The sequence below is a fragment of the Lathyrus oleraceus genome, chromosome 5 (assembly GCF_024323335.1).
Source record: "Lathyrus oleraceus cultivar Zhongwan6 chromosome 5, CAAS_Psat_ZW6_1.0, whole genome shotgun sequence".
Lineage (NCBI taxonomy): Eukaryota > Viridiplantae > Streptophyta > Magnoliopsida > Fabales > Fabaceae > Lathyrus > Lathyrus oleraceus.
Window position 1 is genome coordinate 226079754 of NC_066583.1, and position 25636 is coordinate 226105389.

Consider the following 25636-nt stretch of genomic DNA (forward strand, 5'->3'; position numbering starts at 1 on the left):
ACGAGGAGGGTTTGGCGACATCAAGTGCCGGATTCTGGACATTCACAGCGGTCCCCACAGGGCGCTCAACAGTATCAGAAACAGTAGCCTTGGCAGGCGCAGAAAATACACGACCGCTTCGGGTCAACCCACTAACATCAGCAATAGTGGTCACGGAAGTTGAAGGCAAGGGCACCTCGACCCCATCCTGGACAGCAACAGGATTGTACCGGAATGGCACAGCTCGATCAGATGAATAGGGCACGGGGCCAGCTGGTTTAATGATCAAAGAAGGTGGAGCCTTCGACTTGTTGCTATTGTAGCGAATAACAACCGGTTCTGGCAGCTTGAATACTGGTGATATGACATTCACCTCGGGTTCAACTGTATCAACATTGCGATTCTGGAGAATCTCAATGGTACCCTCATCTAACATCTTCTGAAGCTCTCTGCGGACCTGGTCGCAACCCAAGCGGTTAACCGAACAAACACGGCACTTGTCGTGGTTATGCTCCAAATAGCTGTACTGACACAACATCTTATGTAAATCAACCAACGACTGCCTGATGTGGCTGACATACTTAACCTTGTACTTCCCAAGGTCTTCCTGAATCATGTTCACAGATTTCCCATGCGAAGGCAATGGGTTCCTGGTGACGTTCGGGTTGGAGTCCTCAAAACTCAGAATTCCACTTCTCATAAGGTCTTGCACCTTATTCTTCAGCGGAAAGCAGTTCTCTACATTGTGGCCCGGAGCACCGGAATGGTAGACACAATGCTGGTCTGGTTTGTACCACCATTGCGGGTTTGCAGGAATAGCAGGAGGATCCCTGGGAGAAACCAAGTTCCTCTCCAACAAGGAGGGATAAAGCTCTGCATATGTCATAGGAATTGGATCGAAGCTGACCCTCTTCCTATCATAATTCATGTTAGCTTGATTGGTTGTACTTCCACGAGGCTGGTAAGCCTGTTGCTGTGGACGTTGCTGTTGTTGTTGGTACTGTTGTTGTGGATATTGCTGCTGATGCTGATATTGTTGAGCATTATCTTTGAATACAGGCGCTACATGAGCCACCTGGTGTTGATGTCCGGCACGATGTGCAGGCTTCCTCTGAACAAAGGGTCTTCTATGCTTTGGCTGAGATTGCACAGCATGCGCTTCGCCTTCTTTCCTCTTAAACGCTCCATATCGCTTAGAGGAAGAACCATCATCTTTAGCTAACCGTCCTTCGCGGACGCCTTCTTCAAGACGCATCCCCATGTTCACCATCTCGGTGAAATCAGAGGGAGCGCTTGCCACCATTCGTTCATAATAAAATGAACCAAGAGTTTTCAGAAAAATCTTGGTCATCTCTTTCTCTTCCAACGGTGGGGTGATTTGAGCTGCCAGCTCACGCCATCTCTGGGCGTACTCCTTGAACGACTCTTTGTCCTTCTGTGACATGGACCTGAGCTGATCACGGTCAGGCGCCATATCGACATTGTACTTGTCCAACAATTCTTTGGTCTTGACGACTCGTGGTTTTTACTCTCATATTGATGGGTTTTCCACGTTAAAAATATTGGTGTCTTTTGTGTCATTATTTGTTCGATTTACCGTCTTATATTTGTTGTTGATCATTAAAGTTACTACAAATCTAAAAAAATTTATATATGTTGCGAATTGGTCTGTTATTGTGTCTTAATTTTCTATCTGTTACTTAAAATTATTAAGTACATGTTTGAATTTTGTGCAGTCAAGAGAGCTATATCAAAGAGAGCTATTGATATAGCTAAATCAAAGGATGGACAAAGATATGGATAAAGACGAAATTCCTTTGGTAGTGCAAGCTTTTTTCAAATAAACGTTTGTGCCTTGGCAGCTAAGCAATTGCTAGAAATCTTGCATATATCAACTTTTACATCATACACATATACAAAGAATGGAATAGTTTTAAAGACTTTTTTTTCTCAACTACTTCTCTCACCTTTTTTTATTCTATTTCTATAGAAGAAAGAATGATTTTGTTAAAAAGAATAGAGTTGGTTTATATATATATATATATATATATATATATATATATATATATATATATATATATATATATATATATATATATATATATATATATATATATATATATATATATAATTATTTTCGATTAATGTTAAATCTTATAAATATAATTTATATTATAATAATTTTTAATTCAACGATTAATTTTGTTATTAAATTTGACAACTTAAATTCAATACTTTTTAATTGGATTTTGTCTTATTCCATCCTTCCCTTTATACTTCTTTTCCTTTATCAAGTATTTGGCATTCAACAAAAAAAAATATTGGAACAAAGGATTAAGCATTATTGGAATTTTATAGGAATAAAGTATATATAGGATTCCCAATAGACCAAAACTGATATGAAAATGTTACAAAGAATTTTATTTATTTGATTCTGTGTTATATAATATAGACAACACAAAATATATAAAATCAAAGAATTATAATAAATAAAAACAGAAGCAAACAAATACATTTGACATAACCACTATAAGATAAGTTATTCATCATCATCTTTCAGAACCTTGAGCGCCTACACTCAGCAGGGACTCCTTGTGGGAATCGCTTAAGATCATTGCAGTAGTTATATATCATGAAGTACTTCTGAACCCATCTCAATCTTCTTCTACCATAAGCATCAAGCTCATTGTTGCTTTGCAATTTTGAATCAGAGAATGAGTTGGAAGAGAGTTCGGTGGCTTTGAAATTGCGATAGTAAGCTGTAAAGGGTGCTTTGGACCAATCCGTTTTCACCAAACCACCTCTTGTAGCCCAATCATCAGCATTCCAGAGACTTGAATAGATTCTCATTGGTTGGTTGTTTGGGAACGGAACACCAACAGTTTCAGCATTCTTGAACAATCTTATGGGAATGTTGTCCACTAAGAATCTGCAGTTAGTAATATGAATTTATTAGTTCATGTTTGAAGCACATAATTAAGATATGTTTATATGAACTATATATGATTTGATTACTAACATAATGTGTTGGGGTTCCCAGATGATAGAGTAAGTGTGGAAGTTCTTGGTTGGGTCGAACCAGAGATAGAATTGTTGTTCTCTGTTTCCTTTGCCTTGAGAAAACACGTTTGTGTGGAGAATGTATGGATCACCAGTAACGTTCCCCAAGAACTCAAAATCAATCTCATCATGAGTTGGTCCTTGTGATGATAACTGCACCATATATATGAAGATAATATATTATAAAGAAGAAACCAAAAAAAGCTATGTTACTGAAAGTTGGTTTTGGAAAAGAAGCAAAGAATATTAATACATAATGGGAACAAGACAAGAAAAGAATCAAAGTGGATTAATTAGATGGGAAAAAAGAGGTAGTTACGTAGTAAGCAGTGACGGTTCCAGCAGAGTTTCCGGCAACGAGTTTGAGTTGCATATCAATTCTACCGAATAAGTATTCTTTCTTGGATTGGAATCCAGAGCCAGAGATTTTGTCAAGAGAAAGAGATAGAAGCTGACCATTGTTGAATATCTTAGCACGATGATCACCCCATGTTAGATCAAAGTCTTGGTTGAAATTAGCAAGACATGTAGCTAACAAGGAGCTAATAATCATAACTCCGACAAGAATATTAATGCGAATAGAAGAAGCCATTGGACACAAAAGTGTGTGTTATTTAGTATTTGTAATTGTTGTGATGTGAAGAATGTGTTAGAAAGAGGGTGTATATATATGTGTATTTGAATGAGAATATTATGTAGGGTGGTGGGACGCGTGAAGGGAGGGAGTATCCTCAAAAGCTGGTGACAGCTTTGCAAGTTTTGAAAGCTGGAACATTTTGTTTGGTCATTCATTTTTAAATATCTTTATACTTTTTTGTTTTGTTCAACAATGATACTAATAGCTATGATTTGGGTTCATGCAGGGAACTAACGTTATGAATTGTACTAATCAATGATTATCACAGCTTCCTAATCATGAATTATGATACATACATATTGGTAGGCCTGGTCTTATTATCATTTCGACCAAACAAGTTCGAACCAAAATTAGGTGCTGGATGCCAAACAAGGAATCTATATTCTAATCATTTTTATAAAAAAAATAGGCAAAGAGAAATCACATAAAAAAATATATTAGGCGTGCTAAACTCAACCGGACAACAATAAAGAAATGGATAAAACACATCACAAACAAATTACATTATGCAAGTTGTGGGATATTACCGCACCAATCTGACCTGCTAAAACTATTATACGCTGACAACCACTCCCACATAACGAATCGAGTCATCCCTAAAAGATCAAAATAAGAAATAATTCCGCCTTTAAATAAAATGGATTTTTTAACTAATAAAGGTTGAATTGGTTGACAAAGAGTTGCATTGTATTTTGCAATGATTTGAGCTCAACTCCAACCACTCGGATGAAGATACTACTGGTGAAAAAAGCTTTAAAATTTATCCTGTTGTTTATGAGCTCCATAATTTAGCTCATCTAAATTTTCATATACCAATGTAGTTTGTTACTTTAAATATTAATGTCAGTGTTATGCATTTTTGTTGCATTTGACATGTCAAGTAACTTGTTTTATCTATGATATGCTCTTCTGATTTTGTGTATACCCTTTCTTACTTATTTTAGCTTGTTACTATGGATTTGTTTTATCTGTGTTTGCTGGTTATTTAATTTTAGGCTCCTTATCATATATCTCTTTTTGATCTTGTCAAAGGAAAATAAATTGTAATGAGTTTTAAAAAAAGAAGGTTTAATATCCTTTTTTCGTCTCGTATCTTTTGATTTGGGTTCAATTTGATCCCTTAACATAATAAACATCCATTTTGATCCTTTAATTATTCAAACTGAGTCACGTTTGATCTTGACATTAAAGGCGTTAGTCAAAGTCAATGCAAAAGCCCAATTGTCCCTAAGTGGGAATACTATTTGCTGAGGTGGTAATGATACTCGTTGAGTTGTATTTGCACATTACTGAATACTTAAATTAAAAATACAAGTAGAATTTAGGTTGTTTCCTCTTATATTTTCTTTCAAGCCAAATTGCTGAGACTAAAAGTGAAACAAAGGAAGAACAAAGAACATTATTATGAACCCTAAAACGAAGGAAATGTTGTAGACGAAGGAACAAATCTTGAAGCAAGAGGAAGACAAGTCTAATAGTAAGTCTCATTTTCCCCTTTCTAATTCAGGGTTTACTTGATTTTCAATTTTCTCCCTTTTCTCTATTAGGTTTTGAATCTTAATGTGTGAGGTTTAATATATAATCTTCATTTAAGGTTTTTTTTTGCATGGTTTTAGGTTATAATTTTCACATTAGGGTTTTCTCATGGTTTTAGGGTTTTGTGTTGGTTTTTATTTTAAATGTAAATATGATTGTATGAATGTTTATCAAGTAGTACCGCTTTCATTTTAGGTAAATAATAGATGATTTCGTTCATGTATTTATCCACTATGGAGGCTCATCTGTAGATGATGAGTTTTCTAGTTATGAGGGATTAGTTTTAGAACTGAGATATTATGTAGATAAGTGGAGCTATTTTGAGGTGGTAGGGATAACTAAAGACTTGGGATATAAGGAAGTTGAAACAATATTATGCAACGATCGCATATTTGGTATGTTTACTTTGAGTGATGACAAATGTGCCCAAGATATAAAAGATTTATGTAACGTAAATTTGTGTGGTCATATGTATGTATAACATCCACTTTCTCAACTTGAATATTATGATGGTCCTGTAAAGGATGCGACTATAAACCCAGATGATATTGTTATTCTTGACGAAGAAAAAGAGATTGGAAAATTGCATGAGGAAGTTGTCAAAGGTACAACATGTGATGTAATTGAGTTGAATGAGGTTGAGGTGAATGGGGTTAAGATGAATGAGGGTGTAGTTTGAGACAATCATGCTAAGATGAATAGGGACTGAGACGAATGATAGTGTAGTTGGAGGCAATCATGTTGAGGTGAATGAGGTTGAGATGAGTGATGGTGTAGTTGGAGACAATCATGTTAAAGTGAATAAGGTGAGATGAATGAGGGTGTAGTAAGAGGCAATTTAGTTGAGAAAAATAGGGTTGAGATGAATGAGGGTGATATGAATGATGGTAAAGTTAATGATTTTGAGTTGGCAAATGCTGGGGTAAATGATTTTGGAATCATTGGTACTTAAACAAATTATAATAGTGATGATATGAACTTTCATTATGCAAGTTCGTTATATGCTGCCTTTGATGACTTAGATGAAGGTAGTTCTAGTGATGATTTTATGGAATTCGGTATAGAAAATTTATTAGGTTATGCTAATGATAAAGAGGGTACTAGGAAAAAATAAACAAAAAAAATGATTTTAGTGAGAGTGAAGGTGAAGATCATAGTGACGAATTGGAACCTTTCAAGAACATGTAGGAAATGACACCTTTCATCCTTGCCAGGTGTTTATGCAATATATTCCATGAAGAGCAGGAACTACATGATAAAGGAGTACATTCCTAATATTTACAGAAAACAACAAATATCAGGGGTATATAAACATGTTATTTATTTTGTTAATGTTTCTAACCATTGAGAAAGAACAAGTTATCCTGATGTGTAGCCATTAGTCTTCAGAAAAATGCCAAGAAAACCTAAAAAATAAAAGGAATTTGGAGAAAGAAGAAATTGATGGCTTTGATCGCAAAATGAGGAGGATATGATTACATGTTAAATGCATTAGGTATAAGAAAAGTGGTCATAACAAGGAAACTAGTAAGATTCCACCTCAGGCAAGACAGGACTAGTTTAAGTGCAACAAGGAATGTCTTAGGTCCTAGCACTAGGCTTTGTTCATCTCAAACAAGCAAGAAGACAAATTAGATTTCTTTCGGAACTCTAGTTTGGTTTAGGATAGTTGTAATGTTAAGTTAGATGTCTTTTGGAACTTTGTTATTACTTGGTGTATCATTTTGATGTATTGGGTTATCTTTTGGTACTCTGTTCCGGTACTCTGTCATTGATGATTGTTGCTAATTAATGAATGAAGTTTAATATTTTTTTATTTTATGTTTACTGATTATTCTTTACTGATACAAGAATGATGCATCCAATTAAAGAATGATACATTCAAATAAACTAAAATCATGTCAAATTGATGTCCAATGTATTAATAACAATTTGATGTTCAAAAAAACCACATTATACTAGAAACATATTTACTTCGTATTCAATTTGATGTGCAATTTATTAATGTCAATATGATGTTCAAAAACACCAAATGTATACCAAAAACATATTTACTTGTTATGTCAAATTGATATCAAATTTATTAATGTCACTTTCATGTAAAAAAACAAAGTATATATACAACAAACATATATTAATAGGTAAAGATTCAAACTTGAATTCCATTTCATCCATCTCAAAAAATATTACAAAATCAACTCAAACATAAATAAATAGGGATAAAATAACCTAACTAAAATATCAAAATTTACATTAAAACAAATATAAATACAAAACATAAATTCTTCTAAAATTTATTCCACTTCATTGTGTTCTTGAGAGCCACATCAAGTTCTTCTAACTCTTGCTTTTGTGCATAATTTATTCTCTTTGTCTTTCAATTCTTCCTTCACATTGAACAATTTACGATGTTGATCTTCATTTTTTTTCTAAAATTTCCAACCTCTTTTTTTGCTTCATGATAAATATGTACTTATCTTCTTTCACTTCATTGTAATACCAAGCAAAATAGTCACAATCATTTATTAGTCCCCTGCATAAATTTAGGAAAACGTAACCCGTTGTGCCAAATTGAAATTGAAAAATAAGAAGAGAGATCATACCTTATAGTGTGAACACCCCAAGATCTGCTTCTCAAAATTATTAATTGTTGTTGCCCTTCTAAGCACAACTAAGTTCCCACACCAACAACTAGGACTCCATTTCTTCTTCAAAGATGATGAATAAACCCTTGATTTAGAACTGTTATACTCTTCTCCACCATTATTAAAAACTCTTTGAGATGAAGACGAATTTGTTGAAGACGTTCTTCTTCTTCGTTTTCGAAATGGAGATGCCCTAATTTGAAGAAGAAAGTAAGGTTGTAGAAGAAGTGTTACAAACCAAGGTTGAAAAAGAAGTATTATGAACCATAATTTAACAAAGATATTCTGGGGATTTTAGAATGCGATGCTAGAATTTATAACATGTGATCTGACGTGATTGCCACATCTTGCTGACAAGAACAAAACATTAAAAAATTTAACAACGTTGAAGGAAAATGGTTAGAAAGGATAAACTTGAAACAATTAGTCAAGTTTATAGACCAAAATGGACGTTTTTAAAATTAAGGGACCAATATGAACCCCAACTAATATATACGGGAAAAAATGATATTAAACCAAAATATAATCAAATTTTCCTTCATAACTCTGATGTTTCCCCACACTTCTAACTACTTAATAATGAACCATCTATAAATTGCAGATGCAAAACTCGAACTTGTGATCCCACATTTTGTTGTGATATAATCCAAGTTGTGTAGCCAAAGCCCAAAGTTAATTAGGGTTTTGGTTTTTCTACTTTGTATACAAGTTAGTTGTATATAAATAGACATATTTTGAAATTTAGTTTGTACAATCATAATTTAATAATACAATCCTTTTTCATTCTCTCACATTCTTTCTCTCCTCGCTAAAAGTGACTCACACACTAACAAATTGGTACCTAGAGCTCTTGTTAGATTCTTGCTGTGTTTTCAAGAATCACACATCGGTGATCGTGTTTTCAGGATCGTGGGTTGTTAATCAATCTCTACAAAGATGAATGGTACTAATGACATTCCAATTTTTCTTCCAATTCATGACGGTAAAAATTGGAACCGAAGAAGCAACCAAATGAAGTCCTTATTCGGCTTTCATGAAACCCTAAAAGTGGTTACAAATAGAGTCCACGAGCTTGTAAAGAATATAATTGATGCTCAGGGATTCACGAACAAGGAGGCAAAGAATAAAGAATGCAAGGTCGCATATTGCATTCAGTCGACGGTAGATTCGGCTAATTTTGACAAGATCTCTCACACTGAATCGACGAAGGAGGCATATGATATTCTTATCAAGTACTATGAAAGAGCTGAGAAAGTCAAATTCGTCAAATTGTAGACTTTGCGACAATAATATGAATTGCTACATATAGGAGAAGATGAGAAGATTGCAGGTTATGTGTTGAAGGTGTAAAATCTCGTCCATCTCATGAAGGGTTGTGGTGAAACCATAACTGATAAGATGATAGTTGAGAAGGTAATGTGTATGTTGACCTCTCACTTTAATCATGTTATCATAGCTATTCTAGAATCCAATAATCTTAAAACCCTAAAACTGGAAGATTTGGTTAATTCGTTGGAGGCGCGTGAGATTGGGATTGTTGAAAGGAAATGAGTTTAAGATTCGATACAAGCACTGCAGGCTCAGGCTTGGAAGAATCATGGTGGTTCTGATAAGTTCAAAGGAAAAGGAGACAATACTCATAGCAAGAAGTCTTGGTCGAACCCTCAAAAGCATAAGGTCAATGATAGGGCTTATGAATCCTCGAAAAGAGGATAAGAAAACTTCTATCATAACGAAAAAGAGAAAAAAAGGTGTGCAACACTGTGAAAAGTGGGGTCACTTGGCCAAGAATTGTTGGTACAATAAAGACAAGGGAGAGATAAAACGCAAGATGGAAAGAGCAAACTTTACACGCCAAAATTCATATGATTCTGAATACATGGTAGTTATGGTTGTAGTTGCAGATGACCATTTCGACCCTAAGATCTGGTTCCTCGACTCGAGCTACTCGAATCACATGACTGGTCTAAAAGTGTGGTTAGTAGATTTTGACTCGCCGAAGAAGAGCATGGTCAAACTTGCTAATAATAGCTCGTTGTAACCAGAAGTTATTGGCGACATAGTTATTAAAAGGAGAAATGGAGGAAAAGCTATGATCAAAGGTGCACTCTATGTACCTGGAATGAAGTGCAATTTGCTAAGTGTTTGACAAGTAGTCGAAAAAGGTTTCTCAGTGATTATGAAATATGGATTCTTGGAACTCTTTGACACTCATAATAATTTGGTTTTAAATCTCCTTTATCGAAGAATAGGACATTCAAGACCATGATTAGTTCAAATGAAGTACAATGTATAAAAATTGTTGTCAACCACAAGCATAGTTAGTTGTGGCATTTGAGGTTTGGACGTTTAAACTTTCGACCACTCAATCAACTGATTCACTCAAGATATGGTAATTGGTATACCAAGTATTGAGATGCCCGGAAAACTCTGTGAAGGGTTCTTAGTCAAAAAGAAATCCATAAAGTCTTTTGTTTTGACTATGCCAATGAGATCCTATTGCATACTAGAAGTAGTACATTCATATGTATGTGGCCCATTTGAGGATCATACCATTGGTGGGAATATGTATTTTATCTCATTTGTCTATGAGAATAGTCGAGAGATTTGGATCAATGTGATTAAGCAAAAGGACGAAGTATTTGCAATCTTTAAGAGATTCAAAATACTTGTCGAAAACCAGAGTGAAAAGAAGACTAAGGTTCTGCGAACAATTGGAGGTGGCGAATATACATCAAAGATGTTTGAAGAATTATGTGTAGAACATGGTATTGATCATGAGGTAACTGCTCCTTAGACGCCTCAACATAATGGAATAGAATAAAGAACAAACATGACCATTTTTTGACATGGAGAGATGCATGATGAAGTAGAAGAATTTTCCAAAATCCTTATGGGGCGAAGTTGTTTCCACTGTTGTTTATATTCTAAAATAGGTGCCCCACCAAGAAGCTGAAAAATAAGGTTCCTGAAGAAGTGTGGAGTGGCAAACGACCATAAATGAATCATCTGAAGGTGTTTGGCTCTATTTATTACAAGAATGTTCCTGATATGAGAAGAAGGAAGCTTGATGAAAATAGTGAACCTATGATTTTGGTAGGATATCATAAAACTGGAGCATACAAGCTATTCAATCCAATCGATGAGAAGATCGTGATGAGTCGAGATATTAATATTGATGAAAATTCTGCTTGGGATTGCAATTCTGGTGATCCAACTAACAAGCCATTGATGAGCTATGTCGTCGACGAAGAAATCGATGAAGTTGAAGTCAAAGAAAATGTCAATATTCCAGTCGAAGAAGTTGATGACATTCCCAACACAGTCGAAGTCGAAGAGGGTATGGCTAGCACAAGCTAGAGACCTCAAAGAACTAGAGTTTATCCGGTAAGACTTAAAGACTACAAAATGACTAGAGATGATGGAGAATTAGTTCATTTTGTGTTAAAGAATATGGAGTGAAAGTCTGTCATGGCTGAAGACTTACAAGAAAACAAAAAAAAACACGGGAGTTAGTCGAATTGTTGGAGCATACAAAAGCTATCAAAGTGAAGTGGGTGTTCAAGCTGAAGCATAATGCTAATGGGTCAATACCAAGACATAAGTTGAGATTGGTAGCTCGAGGATTTACTCATAGAGAAGGACTCGACTACTCTGAAGTATATGCACCTATCATAAGATTGGAAACTGTCATATTGGTTATAGCCTTGGTATGCAAGCAAGGCTAGTCGACATTAGACTTAGATGTGAAATCATCATTTTTTATTGGTCCCTTAGACGAAGAAATCTATGTCACACAACCTCCTGGGTTTGTGATACAGGAGGGAGCAAGGAAAGTGTATACGTTACACAAAGCGCTTTATGGCCTCAAGCAGGAACCTAGGGCATGGAACAAGAAGATCGACTCATACTTGGTCGAGTTGAAATTCATCAAATGTAAGTCTGAGTATGGTGTCTGTGCATAGGTTATGGCACAAGATATAACAATCATTTGTTTATATGTCGGTGACTTGCTGGTAAGTGGAAATAGCTTGAAGAACTTATTGAAGTTCAAAGAGATGATGATGTGGGAATTTGAAATGTCGGATATGGGAAACCTGTCTTATTTCTTAGGCATGGAATTTTAAATGTCGAAGCAAGGTATGGTTCTACATCAAAGAAAGTATGTCAAAAAGATACTCAAGAGATTCAGGATGTGTGATTCGACTCCTGCATCTTCGCTTGTCAAACCAAATTTGATGTTGGAGAAACATATAGAGGAAGACAAAGTCGATGCAACTTTGTTCAAAAAAATTGTCGGATATCTGAGATATGTGTGCAATTGTCGACCTAATATTGGTTTCTCAATCGAATAAGTGAGTAGATACATGAGTGAACCAAGTGTGTCACACATGAAGATTGCAAAAAGAATCTTGAGATACTTCAAAGGATCGATAAACTATGAAACTCTATTTTGACGAGACTCTAAAAGCAAAGAATCTATGATTACTTGTTATTTCTTTCAAATTTTTGGTGATAAGGAAGATCGAAGAAGCATAACTAGTTATTTCTTTCAAGTTTTTGGTGCCTCAATCTCATAGTGCTCGAGAAAGCAACTTGTGGTGGCATTGTCATCATGTGAGGCTGAATATATATCAGGATCCTATGATGTGTGTCAAGCAATATGGATCAGATCTGTGCTGGAAGATATTGAGGTCAAAGTGAAGAAACCTCTGGTGATGGAGATCGACAACAATTCATCCATAAATCTTGCGAAGAATCCAGTTTTGCATGAAGGAGTAAGCACATCGAAGTTAGATTTCACTTCTTAAGAGAGAAGTTAAATCAAGGTTAACTTGAAGTAAGACATTGCTCAAGTAAATCCCAATTGACCGACATTTTCACCAAAAGATTGAAGATCGACAAATTCCTGAATTTCAGAAAGAAATTAAGAATAGTTCAGATCGACTATGATTAGCATATGTTTGAAAAATTCGATTATAGGGGGTAGGTTGTGATATAATCCAAGTTACGTAGCCCAAGCTGCAAGTTAATTAGGGTTTAGGGTTTGTTACTTAGTATACAAGTTCTTTGTATATAAATAGACATATTTTGTAATTCAGTTTGTACAATCATAATTCAATAATATTAATCCTTATTTTCATTATCTCTCATTCTTTCTATTCTCATTAAAAGTGCCTCACGCACTAACAGATTCTTGCCAACACAGTACCCCTTGTACAAACCAACATCAATTGACGCCTTAAATAAAACATGCATGCCTTCCACATTAATCAGAAATAAAAACGAAGATAAATGGTCTCCTTGACGCAAACTCTTTCCTATCATGGATTCCTATCATGTGATTAAGTGAAAGGACGGAGTATTTGCAATCTTTAAGAGATTCAAAATACTTGTTGAAAACTAGACTGAAAAGAAGATCAAGGTTCTGCTAACAGTTGGATGTGATGAATATACATCAAAGATGTTTGAAGAATTATGTGCGAAACATCGTATTGATCATGAGGTAACTTCTCCTTACACACCTTAATATAATAGAATAGAATAAAGATGAAACGAGATCATATTGGACATGGCGAGATGCATGATGAAACAAATTTTTTTTTCCAAAATCCTTATGGGGTGAAACTGTTTCCACTGTTCTTTATATTATGAAATAGGTTCCCTACCAAGAAGCTGAAGAACAAGGTTCCTGAATAAGTATGGAGTGGAAAGTGACCATTACTGAATCATCTGAAGGAAGCTTAATGATAAGAGTGAACTTATGATTCTGGTAGGATATCACAAAACTGGAGCATACAGGCTATTCAACCCAATCAATGAGAAGATCATGATGAGTCGAGATATTGGTATTGATGAAAATTCTTCCTGGGATTGGAATTTTGGTGATCTAATTAACAAGCCATTTATGAGCTATGGCGCCGACGAAGAAACAGATGAAGTCGAAGTCGAAGCAAATGTTGATATTCCAGTCGAAGCAATTGCCGACATTCCCAATACAGTCGAAGTCGAAGAGGGTATGGCTAGCACATGCCAGGGACCTCAAAGAACTAGATTTTGTTCGGTGAGACTTCAAAACTACGAAGTGATTGACGATTATGAAGTCACACCAGATGGAGAATTAGTTCATTTTTCTTTACTTCCAAGTGTTTAACTAATCAATTATAGCAAGTCTTTAAAGAATATGGAGTGGAAGTATGCTATAGTCGAAGAGTTACGGGAAATCAAAAGAAATCGTACGTGGGAGTTAATCGAATTGTTGGAACATACAAAAGCTATGAAGTGAAATGGGTGTTCAAGCTAAAGCATAATGCTGATGGATCGACAGAAAGACATAAGGCGAGATTGGTAGCTCGAGGATTTATTCAGAGAGCAGAGCTGGAATACTCTGAAGTATATGCACATGTCACAAGATTAGAGACTGCCAGATTGGTTGTAGCCTTGGCATGCAAGCAAGTTTGATCGATATTTCACTTAGATATGAAATCAATATTTTTGAATGGTTCCTTAGACGAAGAAGTCTATGTCACACAACCTCCTGGTTTGCTGATACAGGAGGAAGCAAAGAAAGTGTATAAGTTGCATAAAACGCTCTCTGGCCTCAAGCAGGCACCTAGGGCATGGAGCAAGAAGATCGAATCATACTTGGTCGAATTGGGATTCATTAAATGCAAGTCTGAGTATGGTGTATGTGCACAGGTTGTGGCACAAGATATAACAATCATTTATTTATATGTCGGTGACTTGCTGGTAAGTGGAAATAGCTTGAAGAACTTATCGAAGTTCACAGAGATGATGATGAGGGAATTTGAAATGTCGGATATGGGAAACTTGTCTTATTTCCTAGGCATGGAATTTCAAATGTCAAAGTAACATATGGTGCTACATCAAAGAAAGTATGTCAAATAGATACTCAAGAGATACATGATGGATGATTTGATTCCTACATCTTCGCTTGTCAAACCAAATTTGGTGCTGGAGAAGCATTGAGAGGAAGACAAAGTCGATGCAACTTTGTTCAAAAAAATTGTCGGATCTTTGAGATATGTGTGCAACAATCGATCTAATATAGGTTTCTCAATCGAATTAGTGAGCAGATACATGATTGAACCAAGGGTGCCACACATGAAGATTGCAAGAAGAATCCTAAGATACTTAAAAGAATCGATAAGCTATGAAATTCTATTTCGACGAGACTCTGAAAGTAAAGAAGCTATGCTTACTTGTTATTCATATGATGATTGGTAAGGAGATAAGGAAAATCGAAGAAGCACAACTGGTTATTTCTTTCAAGTTTTTGGTACCTGAAGCTCATAGTGCTCAAGAAAGCAACTTATATGACATTATCATCATGTGAGGCTGAATATATAGCAGGATCCTATGATGTGTGTCAAGCAATCTGGATCAGATCTGTGTTGGAAGAGATTGAGGTCAAAGTGAAGAAATATCGGGTGCTGCAAATCGACAACAAGACAACCATAAATCTTGTGAAGAATCCAATTTTTCAAAAAAGTAAACACATCGAAGTTAGATTTCACTTCTTAAGGGAGAAGGTAAATCGAGGTGAACTTGAAGTAAGACATTGCTCAAGTGAAGCACAGTTGACCGAGATTTTCACCAAAAGATTAAAGATCGACAAATTCCTTAATTTGAGAAAGAAATTAAGAATAGTTTAGATCGATTATGATTAGCGTATGTTCGATAACTTGGACTATAGGGGGGTATGTTGTGATATAATCCAAGTTGTATAGCCCAAGTCCAAAGTTAATTATGGTTTAGGTTTGTTACTTAGTATACAAGTTAGTTGTATATAAATAGACATATTTTGTAATTCTGTTTATACAATCATAATTAAATAATATTAATCTTTATTTTCATTCTCTCGCATTCTTTCTTTCCTCATTAGAAGTGTCTCACGGACTAACACATTCTTGCCAACACGATACCCCTTATACAAACCAACATCAATTGATGCCTTAAACAAAACATGCATGCCTTCCATATTAATCAAAAACAAAAAAGAAGATAAATGATCTCCTTGACACAAACTCTTCCCTATCATGGTTTCATATGTAGGACTGCCATTGACTAAAACTACCGTTAAAGAAGAGATTATGCATTCCATTATCCACTTTTTCCATTTAACCGAGAATCTCATTTTGACCATCTAACATGTTCAAAAATTCCTACTTAACTAAATCACACACCATTTCAAAATTCATTTTAAACCTAATCAACTATCTTTTTACATCACCCATCATCTCATTTGCCACAAGTATAACACCTAAAATTTGTTTTCCTCTCATAAATGTTGATTGAACCTCATCAATCACCTTTTCAATAATTAATTGTAACTTACCCGTCTAAATTTTAGCTTATAATTGATCACTTTATGAGAATTAACTATTTTTAAAATAAACACTAGTTGGAACCTTTAACTAATTCTCCATTCAAATAAAAATTCAAACAAAATCTCTTAAAATCAGCTTTAATTTCTGCCTAAAAATCTTTTAAAAACTAAAATTAATTTTGTCAATGCCCAAACTTTTAAAGTTATCAAAGTCTCAATCAACTTGCTTCACCTGCACTTCTAAAAATATTTCCAAAATCTGTAAGCACATTAAAGATAAGGAAGAGATCATGAAAATTCTCAATACTTGTGTGTATTTTTGAAAAAGTCATAAATTATTTTTCACTTATGTTTGAAATCTATTTTATTCGCAGTTGATATATTTGACCAAAATTTGAAGCTTCTGAGATGAGTCACGAGACCATGGCATGACGTGGTTAAACCGATCATTGTGCTGATAACTCTTTCTGCTTGCTCTGTCTCTGGCTGGTTTCATAGCCACAGCTGTATTTAATTTATCTCTTGCAACGCACACATATTTCAATGGAAAGGTATAAATAAATCCAGGAAAGAAATACTACGGATATGTAAAATTAATTTTACGCTAAAAATTAAATAAATCAAAATGAGTTTTAAAATTAATTTTTACTCCAAAACAAAACTAAAACCAACAATAGCTTCTAAACAATGATAAATTCTTCCAAATCCAAAGTATGTATGTCTTTGGAATGAGAACCATATAATGCCATCTCAAAGGCGGTTGTTATACTCAGAAAATAAATTAGTATTTTGTTTGCATATATTTTACTATTACTATTTCTTTTGTTATTAAATCTAGAAAAATTAGTAAAATGTAATAGTAGGAAGTACTTCTCCCGCCTAAATATAAGACTAATTATAAGACTAATTATAAGACTAATTTGTCATGTGATAAACCATCTTGAGTTCATCAAGTGGAGAACACAAATTTAGTTCTTAGTGATAAACTCTTAGAAGTCTACAAACGTTACCTTAGATCAACTCAAAGAGTTGAAGCATCTGGAAATGGTGGTGTCATTTCTAGAAGGGAAAAAAAAAGTTATTAGGATTACACTCAAATTATACCATTATTTTCACCTTTTTTTTTAAAAAAAAAATCATCATTACATGTTATTGAAACAAGTTATATAAGAATCAAGATCATTGTAAAAAATCTTAATTCACATCAAATTATGTTAACTAGGTATCTCTACCATGTTCGCATGTGGTGGAGGTCACCATGACGAAAAGTGACACAAAGACAACATACAAATACTAAAAGAAAGAAATAATTCACTCTATCAAAATCGTGACACGACCAAAAGAATTGTGGCATGACCCCAAAATGAAAAGAAGGACGAATGGTTTTGTTAAAATTGTGTCACCACTAGATCGCATTGCGGAGCAGTCCCGTGATGAGAACAAAAGGAGACCTAGTTTGGTAAAATCGCGCCACAATCAGAAAGTATTGTGGTGCAATTTTCATGCGACCCAATTTGCCACATCATTTAAATGAGAAATTGTGGCTTAGTGATATCACATCGTGGCGCGATTTTATATGATCCCAAAACCCTTTATTTAAGGAAAAATCATATCAATTGACAAGTGTTATGTTTCTAATCATTGAGAGACATTGCACATTTTTAGAGGTCTAAAATTGATGATCTTTCAACATGGAAGTGTAGTTCTTCCATTGTAATTCATGTAATCCTTCTCTAAATGTTTTACTATGAATGTTTATACTATGAGTAGCTAAGTTTCTGTAGACTAGGCTTTTGGAGATGAATTTATTTTGACTTGCTCAGATCATGTAGCTTGCTTTAATATATTTAATTGTCTTGCTAATATTAGTCAATATATATTTTTCTTGATGCTTTCATACCTAGACGAGTGTTTGATTGATCACAAGTTGTGAATGATTACTAACCCTAACTTTTACAACTCGGTCTAATTGTATTGTTTGACATCTAACAGATCTAGAAAAAGGTATTAGTTTATTTGTGATATTAAGGATTCATCTAATACATTAGAGGGTGTGTCATACCCTAATTTTACCCCTAAGATTCCACTTATCATATCATTTTCATTTCAACCAAGAACACAAGTAAGATATCCTCATAACCTTCATATTTGTGGGTTTGTCTTTGTGGGAGATCATCAAGCACCCTTTCTGTTTTCTTTTTTCCTTTTTGCTTGCTTGCATTCTAACTTTTCTAACCTTATTCAAAATACAAAACTATTTGTTGTTTTCTTTTTCTTATTGTACAAGGTAAAGACTTGCAATCAAAGGATCAAGCTTGGTTTCCAAATTAGGGTTTTGATTCCCAAGATCAAAGTTTGGTCAACAAGTGGTCCACTAGGGCTTTTACTTCAAGGCATGACCTATAATCTTATGTCATATTCATGTCAAGCTTCATTTAACATCATTTGATCAAGATAAGTTCAAGTTGGTGCATGATTTCAAAGTTGATTCAAGTATGGTTCATGTGTTCATTTCCATGCCATCTCCATCCAATTTTAAAGCAATTATCAAGATTATTCAAGGGGCAATCGAGTTTTCTTCATTTGGTATTCAAGTGTTCATCATTGGGACTTTGGATGCAAGAAATGGCAACAAAACACAAGTTGGTACATGTTTGGTTGACCTAAAATCGAGTATGGCATCACTACGCCAAAAACTGGAATAGACAGCGCCCCTTAGAGGGCGCTTTATTACAAAAGCGCACTCTAAAGTGAAGAGAAAAAATAAGGAGCATACTATTGGAATAGACAGCGCACTTTAGAGGGCGCTTTTGTAACAAAGCGCACTCTAAAGTGAAGCGAAAAAATAATGAAGAAATGGAGGGACACCAATAGAGGACGCTTTATTGAAAGCGCCCTCTAAGGGTAACCTTAGAGGGGGCTTTTGAAAAAGCGCTCTCTATGTCCATGTACATTTCCAGTTTATAAGGCGCTTTTGGAAAGCCTTAGAGAGCGCTTTTAGAAGCGCCCTCTTAGGCCCCCTTTAGAGGGCGCTTTTGTAACAAAGCGCCCTCTAAAGTGAAGCCAAAAAAAATAATGAGGAAATGGAGGGACAACAATAGAGGGCGCTTTAGTGAAAGCGCCCTCTAAGGTTACCCTTAGAGGGCGCTTTTAAAAAAGCGCTATGTCCATGTACATTTCCAGTTTAGAAGGCGCTTTTGGAAAGCCTTAGAGAGCGCTTTCAGAAGCGCCCTCTTAGGCCCCCTTTAGAGGGCGCTTTTTTTACAAAAGCGCCCTCTAAGGTCCCCTTTAGTAAACATTAAAATTATAACATATATTGCATGTCTCTTTATTTTCCCTCTCTATAAGCTATTTCGTTTACGTAACTGGGTTTTCTCTCTACTGCGATTACTCTCTACTGCGATTACGCTCGTCCTCCGTTCGTTCTCCCTCCCTCACCGTCATCGTCGCCGTCGCCTTTTTCTGCTGCTGCGTTCACGTTCACTGAGTTCACGTTCACCGTCACTGTTCACTTTCTTCTCCATCGTTACCGTCACCTTGAAGGTATTTCTCTTCTCCATCGTTACCGTTCACTTTCTTCATGTGTTTGATTAGGGCATTTTCTAAACTTAGTTTTACATTTTGTGCATTATGTTGATTAATGTTGTTTAGGGCAAACTGAGTTTTTTATTTCTGATTAAAAACTTATATCATTTGAAGTGTGTTTGAGCTTGTGCTTGGAAGTTTGATGATTATGGATGCAAGTTTGTTCATGTTCCAAACACCATAAGTTTGCATTGGTCTTTTGCATGCAGTAGGTGTGTGTGAGTTTGTATTCAATAATGATAAAAAAAAAGAGTTTAGATTGTTGTAACATGAGAGAAATGGAAGGTATATGAATGTGTTCACGTATTGAATCATTGTCTTACTTGGGTCTTATTGAATCATTTCTAAATTACAGATAAAATGGCTAACCAAGACGATACCCATGACAAGAATGGATCACGTAACAATGTTGAAAAAGAAATCAAACGAGGATTGACTGTTATGAAGTCAATCATTCGTGCAAGAGACAAGGGTGTAAAATTTGAAGTACATTGGAGTGCTGAAGACCAACTAATTGAGCCTAACGGTTCAATGTTGGCAAGTTACATTGGTTTCCTTGTTCGACAACATATTCCGATTACATGTGATAATTGGAGAAGTCCGGACTTGAAGGTTGGCAAAGAAAAAATATGGTCGGAGATACAGGTACTTACCATATATTGTTATATGTTTTTTTTGTTGACTATTGTTGACCATATATTGTTATAATATTACTTTATAATAACACACTCCATGTGTATGTTTTTTAGAGATCCTTTCACATCGATGAAAGCCGGCAAAAATATTGTATTCAATTGGCCGGAAAAAGACTCCGAGGATTTCGATCCTTTTTGTCCAACAAATTTCTCAAGGATGAGGAAGGAAAATTTGTTGAAGCAGAACGGCCAATGAAGTATGCCGAGATTATTTCAGCCGATGAATGGAATAACTTTGTCGCCAAACGAAGAAACGAAAAATTCCATGTAATGTCTATTAATTATGGTATTATACAATTGTTAAGTTACTTGGTTCTAATATGCCTTAAACTTTTTTATCCAGGAAGTAAGCGACATAAATCGGAAAAGGGCATCAAAACCCGTGTATCCGTACAAAAAAGGGCGTACGGGATATGCACGGTTACAACAAAGAATTGTGTGTATATTCAAATGCTATGAGCTTATACATTGTCACAATATGTAATAATTGATGATCTTATAATCTAATTCAATGTGTAGCTAGCCGAGGAGAAAAGTGACGCAACATCTCTTCCGGAGCACGTATTATGGAAGGCTGCTCGGGTTGGGAAGGATGGGGTCGTCGTTGAAGCGGTCCAAACTGTTTATGACGAATGTGTAAGTATATGTAACATTATTTCTTTAATTATATCGAAAATTTTGTTAGACATATAATTCATTTTTAATCTCCTCTAATAATATTTCAGGAGACTTTATCCCAAACCGTACCTTCAACCGAGGTCCAGGGTTGCAGGAGCGTACTTAGTCGAGTACTAAATGTTCCTGAGTATTCCGGTCGTGTGAGGGGTAAGGGTTTTGGTGTGACTCCGTCGTCATTTTATAAAAAACCAAAAACAAAAAATCCTACCAACAAAGAGGTGATGGAGACCTTGGCGGAGTTAAGGGCACAAGTACTCCAACTGCAAAACGAGAATGCAAGGTATAGAGAGGAAAGGTGCGCCTCCGAGGCAAAAGATACTAGTGACCGAGCTAGTATCAATTGTCAACCGAAATTTCCCGAGGTAATTATATATGTTATTATGAAATTAAAATAGCACTTTTTTACTTGACACATATACACGTTAACAATAACATTTATTATTGGTTTAGGGCATTTCACCTTGTCAGCTGTATCTATCGTCACCAACTTATCGCATGGTTGGCAAGGGAAAAGTGCACAACACTTCGGGTGAATTACTTCACCATAATCCCCTCCCGGTGGGATATATGAAAGTTTCGGTTGACCTTGTATTAGATACCGACGCGCTTCTACCATTACCTGACGTTGTTTCAGAGACAACGTTGATGCGAGAAGCAGTCGGATCCTTTGTTGGATGGCCGTCAGATCTAATTTTCCCAGATGCCGAGGTATATATGTTCTAAATGATTATGAATCTTTAGTATTCACATTTCAATTCAGCTACAATTATGATATTTAATCAATCCTTATTACATGGTAATGTTAGACTCCTACAAGACCCACGCATAAAGCTGGTAAAGGGATTTCAAGACGCATCGAGTCGGTTGCATCTCTAAAAGAGGTACAAATATATATACCTATTGAATTATATACGCAACGATTCTGTTGCATCACAAAAAGTCATGATTTAATTTATATGAATTTTTAGGTTCCCGGTCGAAAGTTGAAAAAAGCTGGTAACGATATTCCTCCAACGACGTCCGGGACAAAATCTCAAATTATGATGCGTCTTGAGAAAATGGTGAATGAGTCCGATATTATGCACGGGGCCATTCGTAGTATAGATTTTGATGAAGGTGTTTTCGGAGCTGCTCATTTCAAAATAATTGCAAAGGAGGACATGCAACAACTTTTTGAACACGACGAATTGGGCATCGCTGTCATTCATACATACATATGGTACTCCGATCAATCTATAATTTACTTAGTTGAACAATTTATTTACACATTCAATGAGTAGTCTAATGTTTATTATGTTTCTATTTAAGGTATATGTATGTAACATTGCTGCGGGGAACTGAATTGTGTAACCGTTTCAATTTTATTGCTGCTTCCCGTATCAACGCAACGTTAATAACGAAAAATCCAACATCCGTAAAGAATGATCTAGTCGATAGATTCATGGCGGCCGGCGATAATACTACACCCAGTTTGTATTTTTTACCGTTTAATTCTGGCAACGGGTTAGATTTTCTTTCTAATAATTTCATTCTAATCTATGTATATCTTTTACGTAGAAAATTTTCATTCATCTAAATTTTTGTTTTATTTTACAGTGGTCACTGGGTGTTGGTTGCTATGGATCTTTCGAGACTAATAGTGTATTATCTCGATTCGTTATCGGGTGATTGGAGTAAATATCCGAGTATGAAGAAGACGGTTGACGCGTAAGTGAAATTCCCCTAAATATTCGTGTGTATTTGTATATTTAATTATGTCTGTCAGATTGATCTCAATATACGTTTTTATTTTGTTAGGGCAATAATAAAATTTAGATCGAAAAAGAATTATCGCAATAGGAAGGACATTACCTGGATCAGAGTTCAGGTATATATTAAGTATCTTATTTTTGCTTATAATAGTGTTTGTTTTTTTGCTTATAATAGTGTTTGTAAGAAATTAACTATATATATATTGTTTGTTTTTCTGTGTAGTGTCCTCAGCAAAATAATTCGGTCGATTGCGGATTTTTTGTATTGAGATTTATGAGAGATATCATTGCGTTGAATCGTATAGACATCCCAAAAATGGTATGGAATAATAACTTAGGGTTTATTTTAATATTATAGGATATTTCATCTAATTTGTTACTAAATTATGAATATGTTTTATTCTCTTAATTGTAGTACTTTGAGGAATACAAATCTTACTCAAGAGCTCATTTGGATGAAATGAAGGATGAATTGTGTCAATTCATTGTTGATCAAAGAATCATATAGCTAGGTTGTATATTGTTGTACATATATGTATGGAATGTTGTTGTTGTATGTTGTTGTTGTATATATGTTGTATATTGTTGTTGTACTTTTACTAACTCATGAATATGTTGTTGTATATTGTTGATCAAAGAATCATATATTATGTTGTATATATGGAAGATTAATGTTGTATACAAATGGATTCATGTTGTATATATCAATGGATTAATGGTGTATAACATTGGATTAAAGGATGAAATCAATATGAATTTTACACTTTTGCAGCATGCGAACAGGTTACCAATTAAATATCCACTGTTTTTCAAACAATTTTTTTTAAAATAACTAACACTTTAGAGGGCGCTTTCTGTAGGAAGCGCCCTCTAAACATTTTACATTGACAACTTTAGAGGGCGCTTTATCCAGAAAGCGCCCTCTAAACACTTTACATTGACAACTTTAGAGGGCGCTTAACACTTTAGAGGGCGCTTTATGTAGGAAGCGCCCTCTAAACATTTTACATTGACAACTTTAGAGGGCGCTTTGTCCAGAAAACGCCCTCTAAACACTTTACATTGACAACTTTAGAGGGCGCTTTTTCCAGAAAGCGCCCTCTAAACACTTTACATTGACAACTTTAGAGGGCGCTTTTTCCAGAAAGCACCCTCTAAGATTTCCCTTTATGGACCACTCCAGAGGGCGCTTTTTTCTGAAAGCGCACTATAATGTGGCCCTTAAAGGGCCACTTTAGACAGCGCTTTCTCCAGGAAAACAAAGCGCTGTCTTTACCTATGTCAGCGCCACTTTAGAGGGCGCTTAAAAGCGCTGTTATAGGCCAAAATAAGCGCCCTCTTTTCCCTTATTTGGCGTAGTGCATGTCACTTGGTCCAAACATCATAACTCTCTCATTTCGCAACATTTTTGGAATCTACTTTGAGCCAAATGTAACATTTGAACTCCTTTACAACATTGATTCAAGGGTCAAAACATCAATTTTAGAATTTTTCAAGATGCCCATGTATGCACAAAAGTAGGCCCAAGACCTTATCGACCTAATGCTTGGCCTAGAATTTCAAGTTACAACCCCAACTTCCCATCCATGCCATTTTCAACTCAAGCATACTTTTGATTCGATTCTTCACCATGAGGATATCATTTGTCACAAAGAATATTTCAAAACGTGCGAGTGGATTTCATTTGGCCTAAGCTCAAACATTGTACCATGGACTCTGCTTTTTGTGCAACTTTTAGGCCGCAAATTTCATGCCATTTTCAATCTGGGACCACCTGCATATAGGCAACTCATTTAATGACCTTGAACGCCTATGAACAAACACAAAACTGTTGGAAATCCACCATAACCTATGGAGAATTTCTATCAATCTTGGTGAACAAGATTGTTATCACTCACACAACAACAATGAAAAAGAGAAGAACAATTGAGAAAGAAAAGAAATAAAGATGGAGAAGAAGAATATTTTTTGCAGAGTTTTCTCTCTGCCCACAACCTATGGCAAACTTATTTATTCACTTTGCAACTGCAAAATTCTATGAATACAATGTTATGACTTCTCTGTTACACGAATAAGGGTTACTTTCTCTATTTATAGATTTAGGTTAACTTACTCCCTAAGTTAAAGTCTAAAACTATAAAAGCCCAAAATAGTTAACACTACTAAAAATAGGTCTAAGTCGAAATCCTGTGTGAAGCAACATGCTTCGACACTTTAACACACTAATACAACTCAACACACTAGGTGATTCGACACTTCCTTGCTTATGTCGAGCAACCTGATTTGACACAAGGAATTACAATTCAACACACCACCTAATCCATTGTGTCTAAGCTATCTACATTCATCATAACTCTTACTCTTTTGAACACTTCAATATGCACTCTCTTCGTCATGATGTCTGCAATCTAATTCTCAATTATACAATGTTCCATATTCATCTTCCTATCTGCTACCTGCTATCGAAGATAATGGAACCTCATTTCGATGTGATTTCTTCGACCATGTGATATCAGATTCTTTTCCAGATTGATAGCTATCATGATGTCGATCTTCATGGTAATTGCTCCATAACTCTTCGTTTTTATCTCTTCGACAAAATTCACCATTCACGTTGCTTGACATGCACAAAGGGAAGGAACTATGTATTCTGCTTCGCACGATGATAATGCCACTACTGTCTCCTTTCTCGAACTCCAAGAAACGGGTGCACCACCTAG

General features: G+C 35.3%; 1 protein-coding gene across 1 annotated transcript; it reads right to left on the reverse strand.

Moving 5' to 3' along the window:
• Window positions 1-2374: 2374 nt before the first annotated feature.
• LOC127083165 (xyloglucan endotransglucosylase/hydrolase 2) lies at window positions 2375-3685 on the reverse strand. Its single transcript, XM_051023409.1, has 3 exons — window positions 3359-3685; window positions 2999-3192; window positions 2375-2908 (listed from the first exon to the last, which is right to left on the reverse strand). The coding sequence occupies exons 1-3, from the start codon at window positions 3629-3631 to the stop codon at window positions 2536-2538; spliced, it is 840 nt and encodes a 279-aa protein (XP_050879366.1). The 5' UTR covers window positions 3632-3685; the 3' UTR covers window positions 2375-2535.
• Between the last annotated feature and the right edge of the window lie 21951 nt (window positions 3686-25636).

Bases quoted from the DNA above. Each gene is read 5' to 3' on its own strand.
- LOC127083165 (XM_051023409.1), bottom strand. From the start codon at position 3,631: ATGGCTTCTTCTATTCGCATTAATATTCTTGTCGGAGTTATGATTATT. The intron at 3,193-3,358 runs GTAACTACCTCT...TATATGGTGCAG, and splicing joins GAACCGTCACTGCTTACTAC to TTATCATCACAAGGACCAAC. The intron at 2,909-2,998 runs GTTAGTAATCAA...TACTAACTGCAG, and splicing joins TGGGAACCCCAACACATTAT to ATTCTTAGTGGACAACATTC.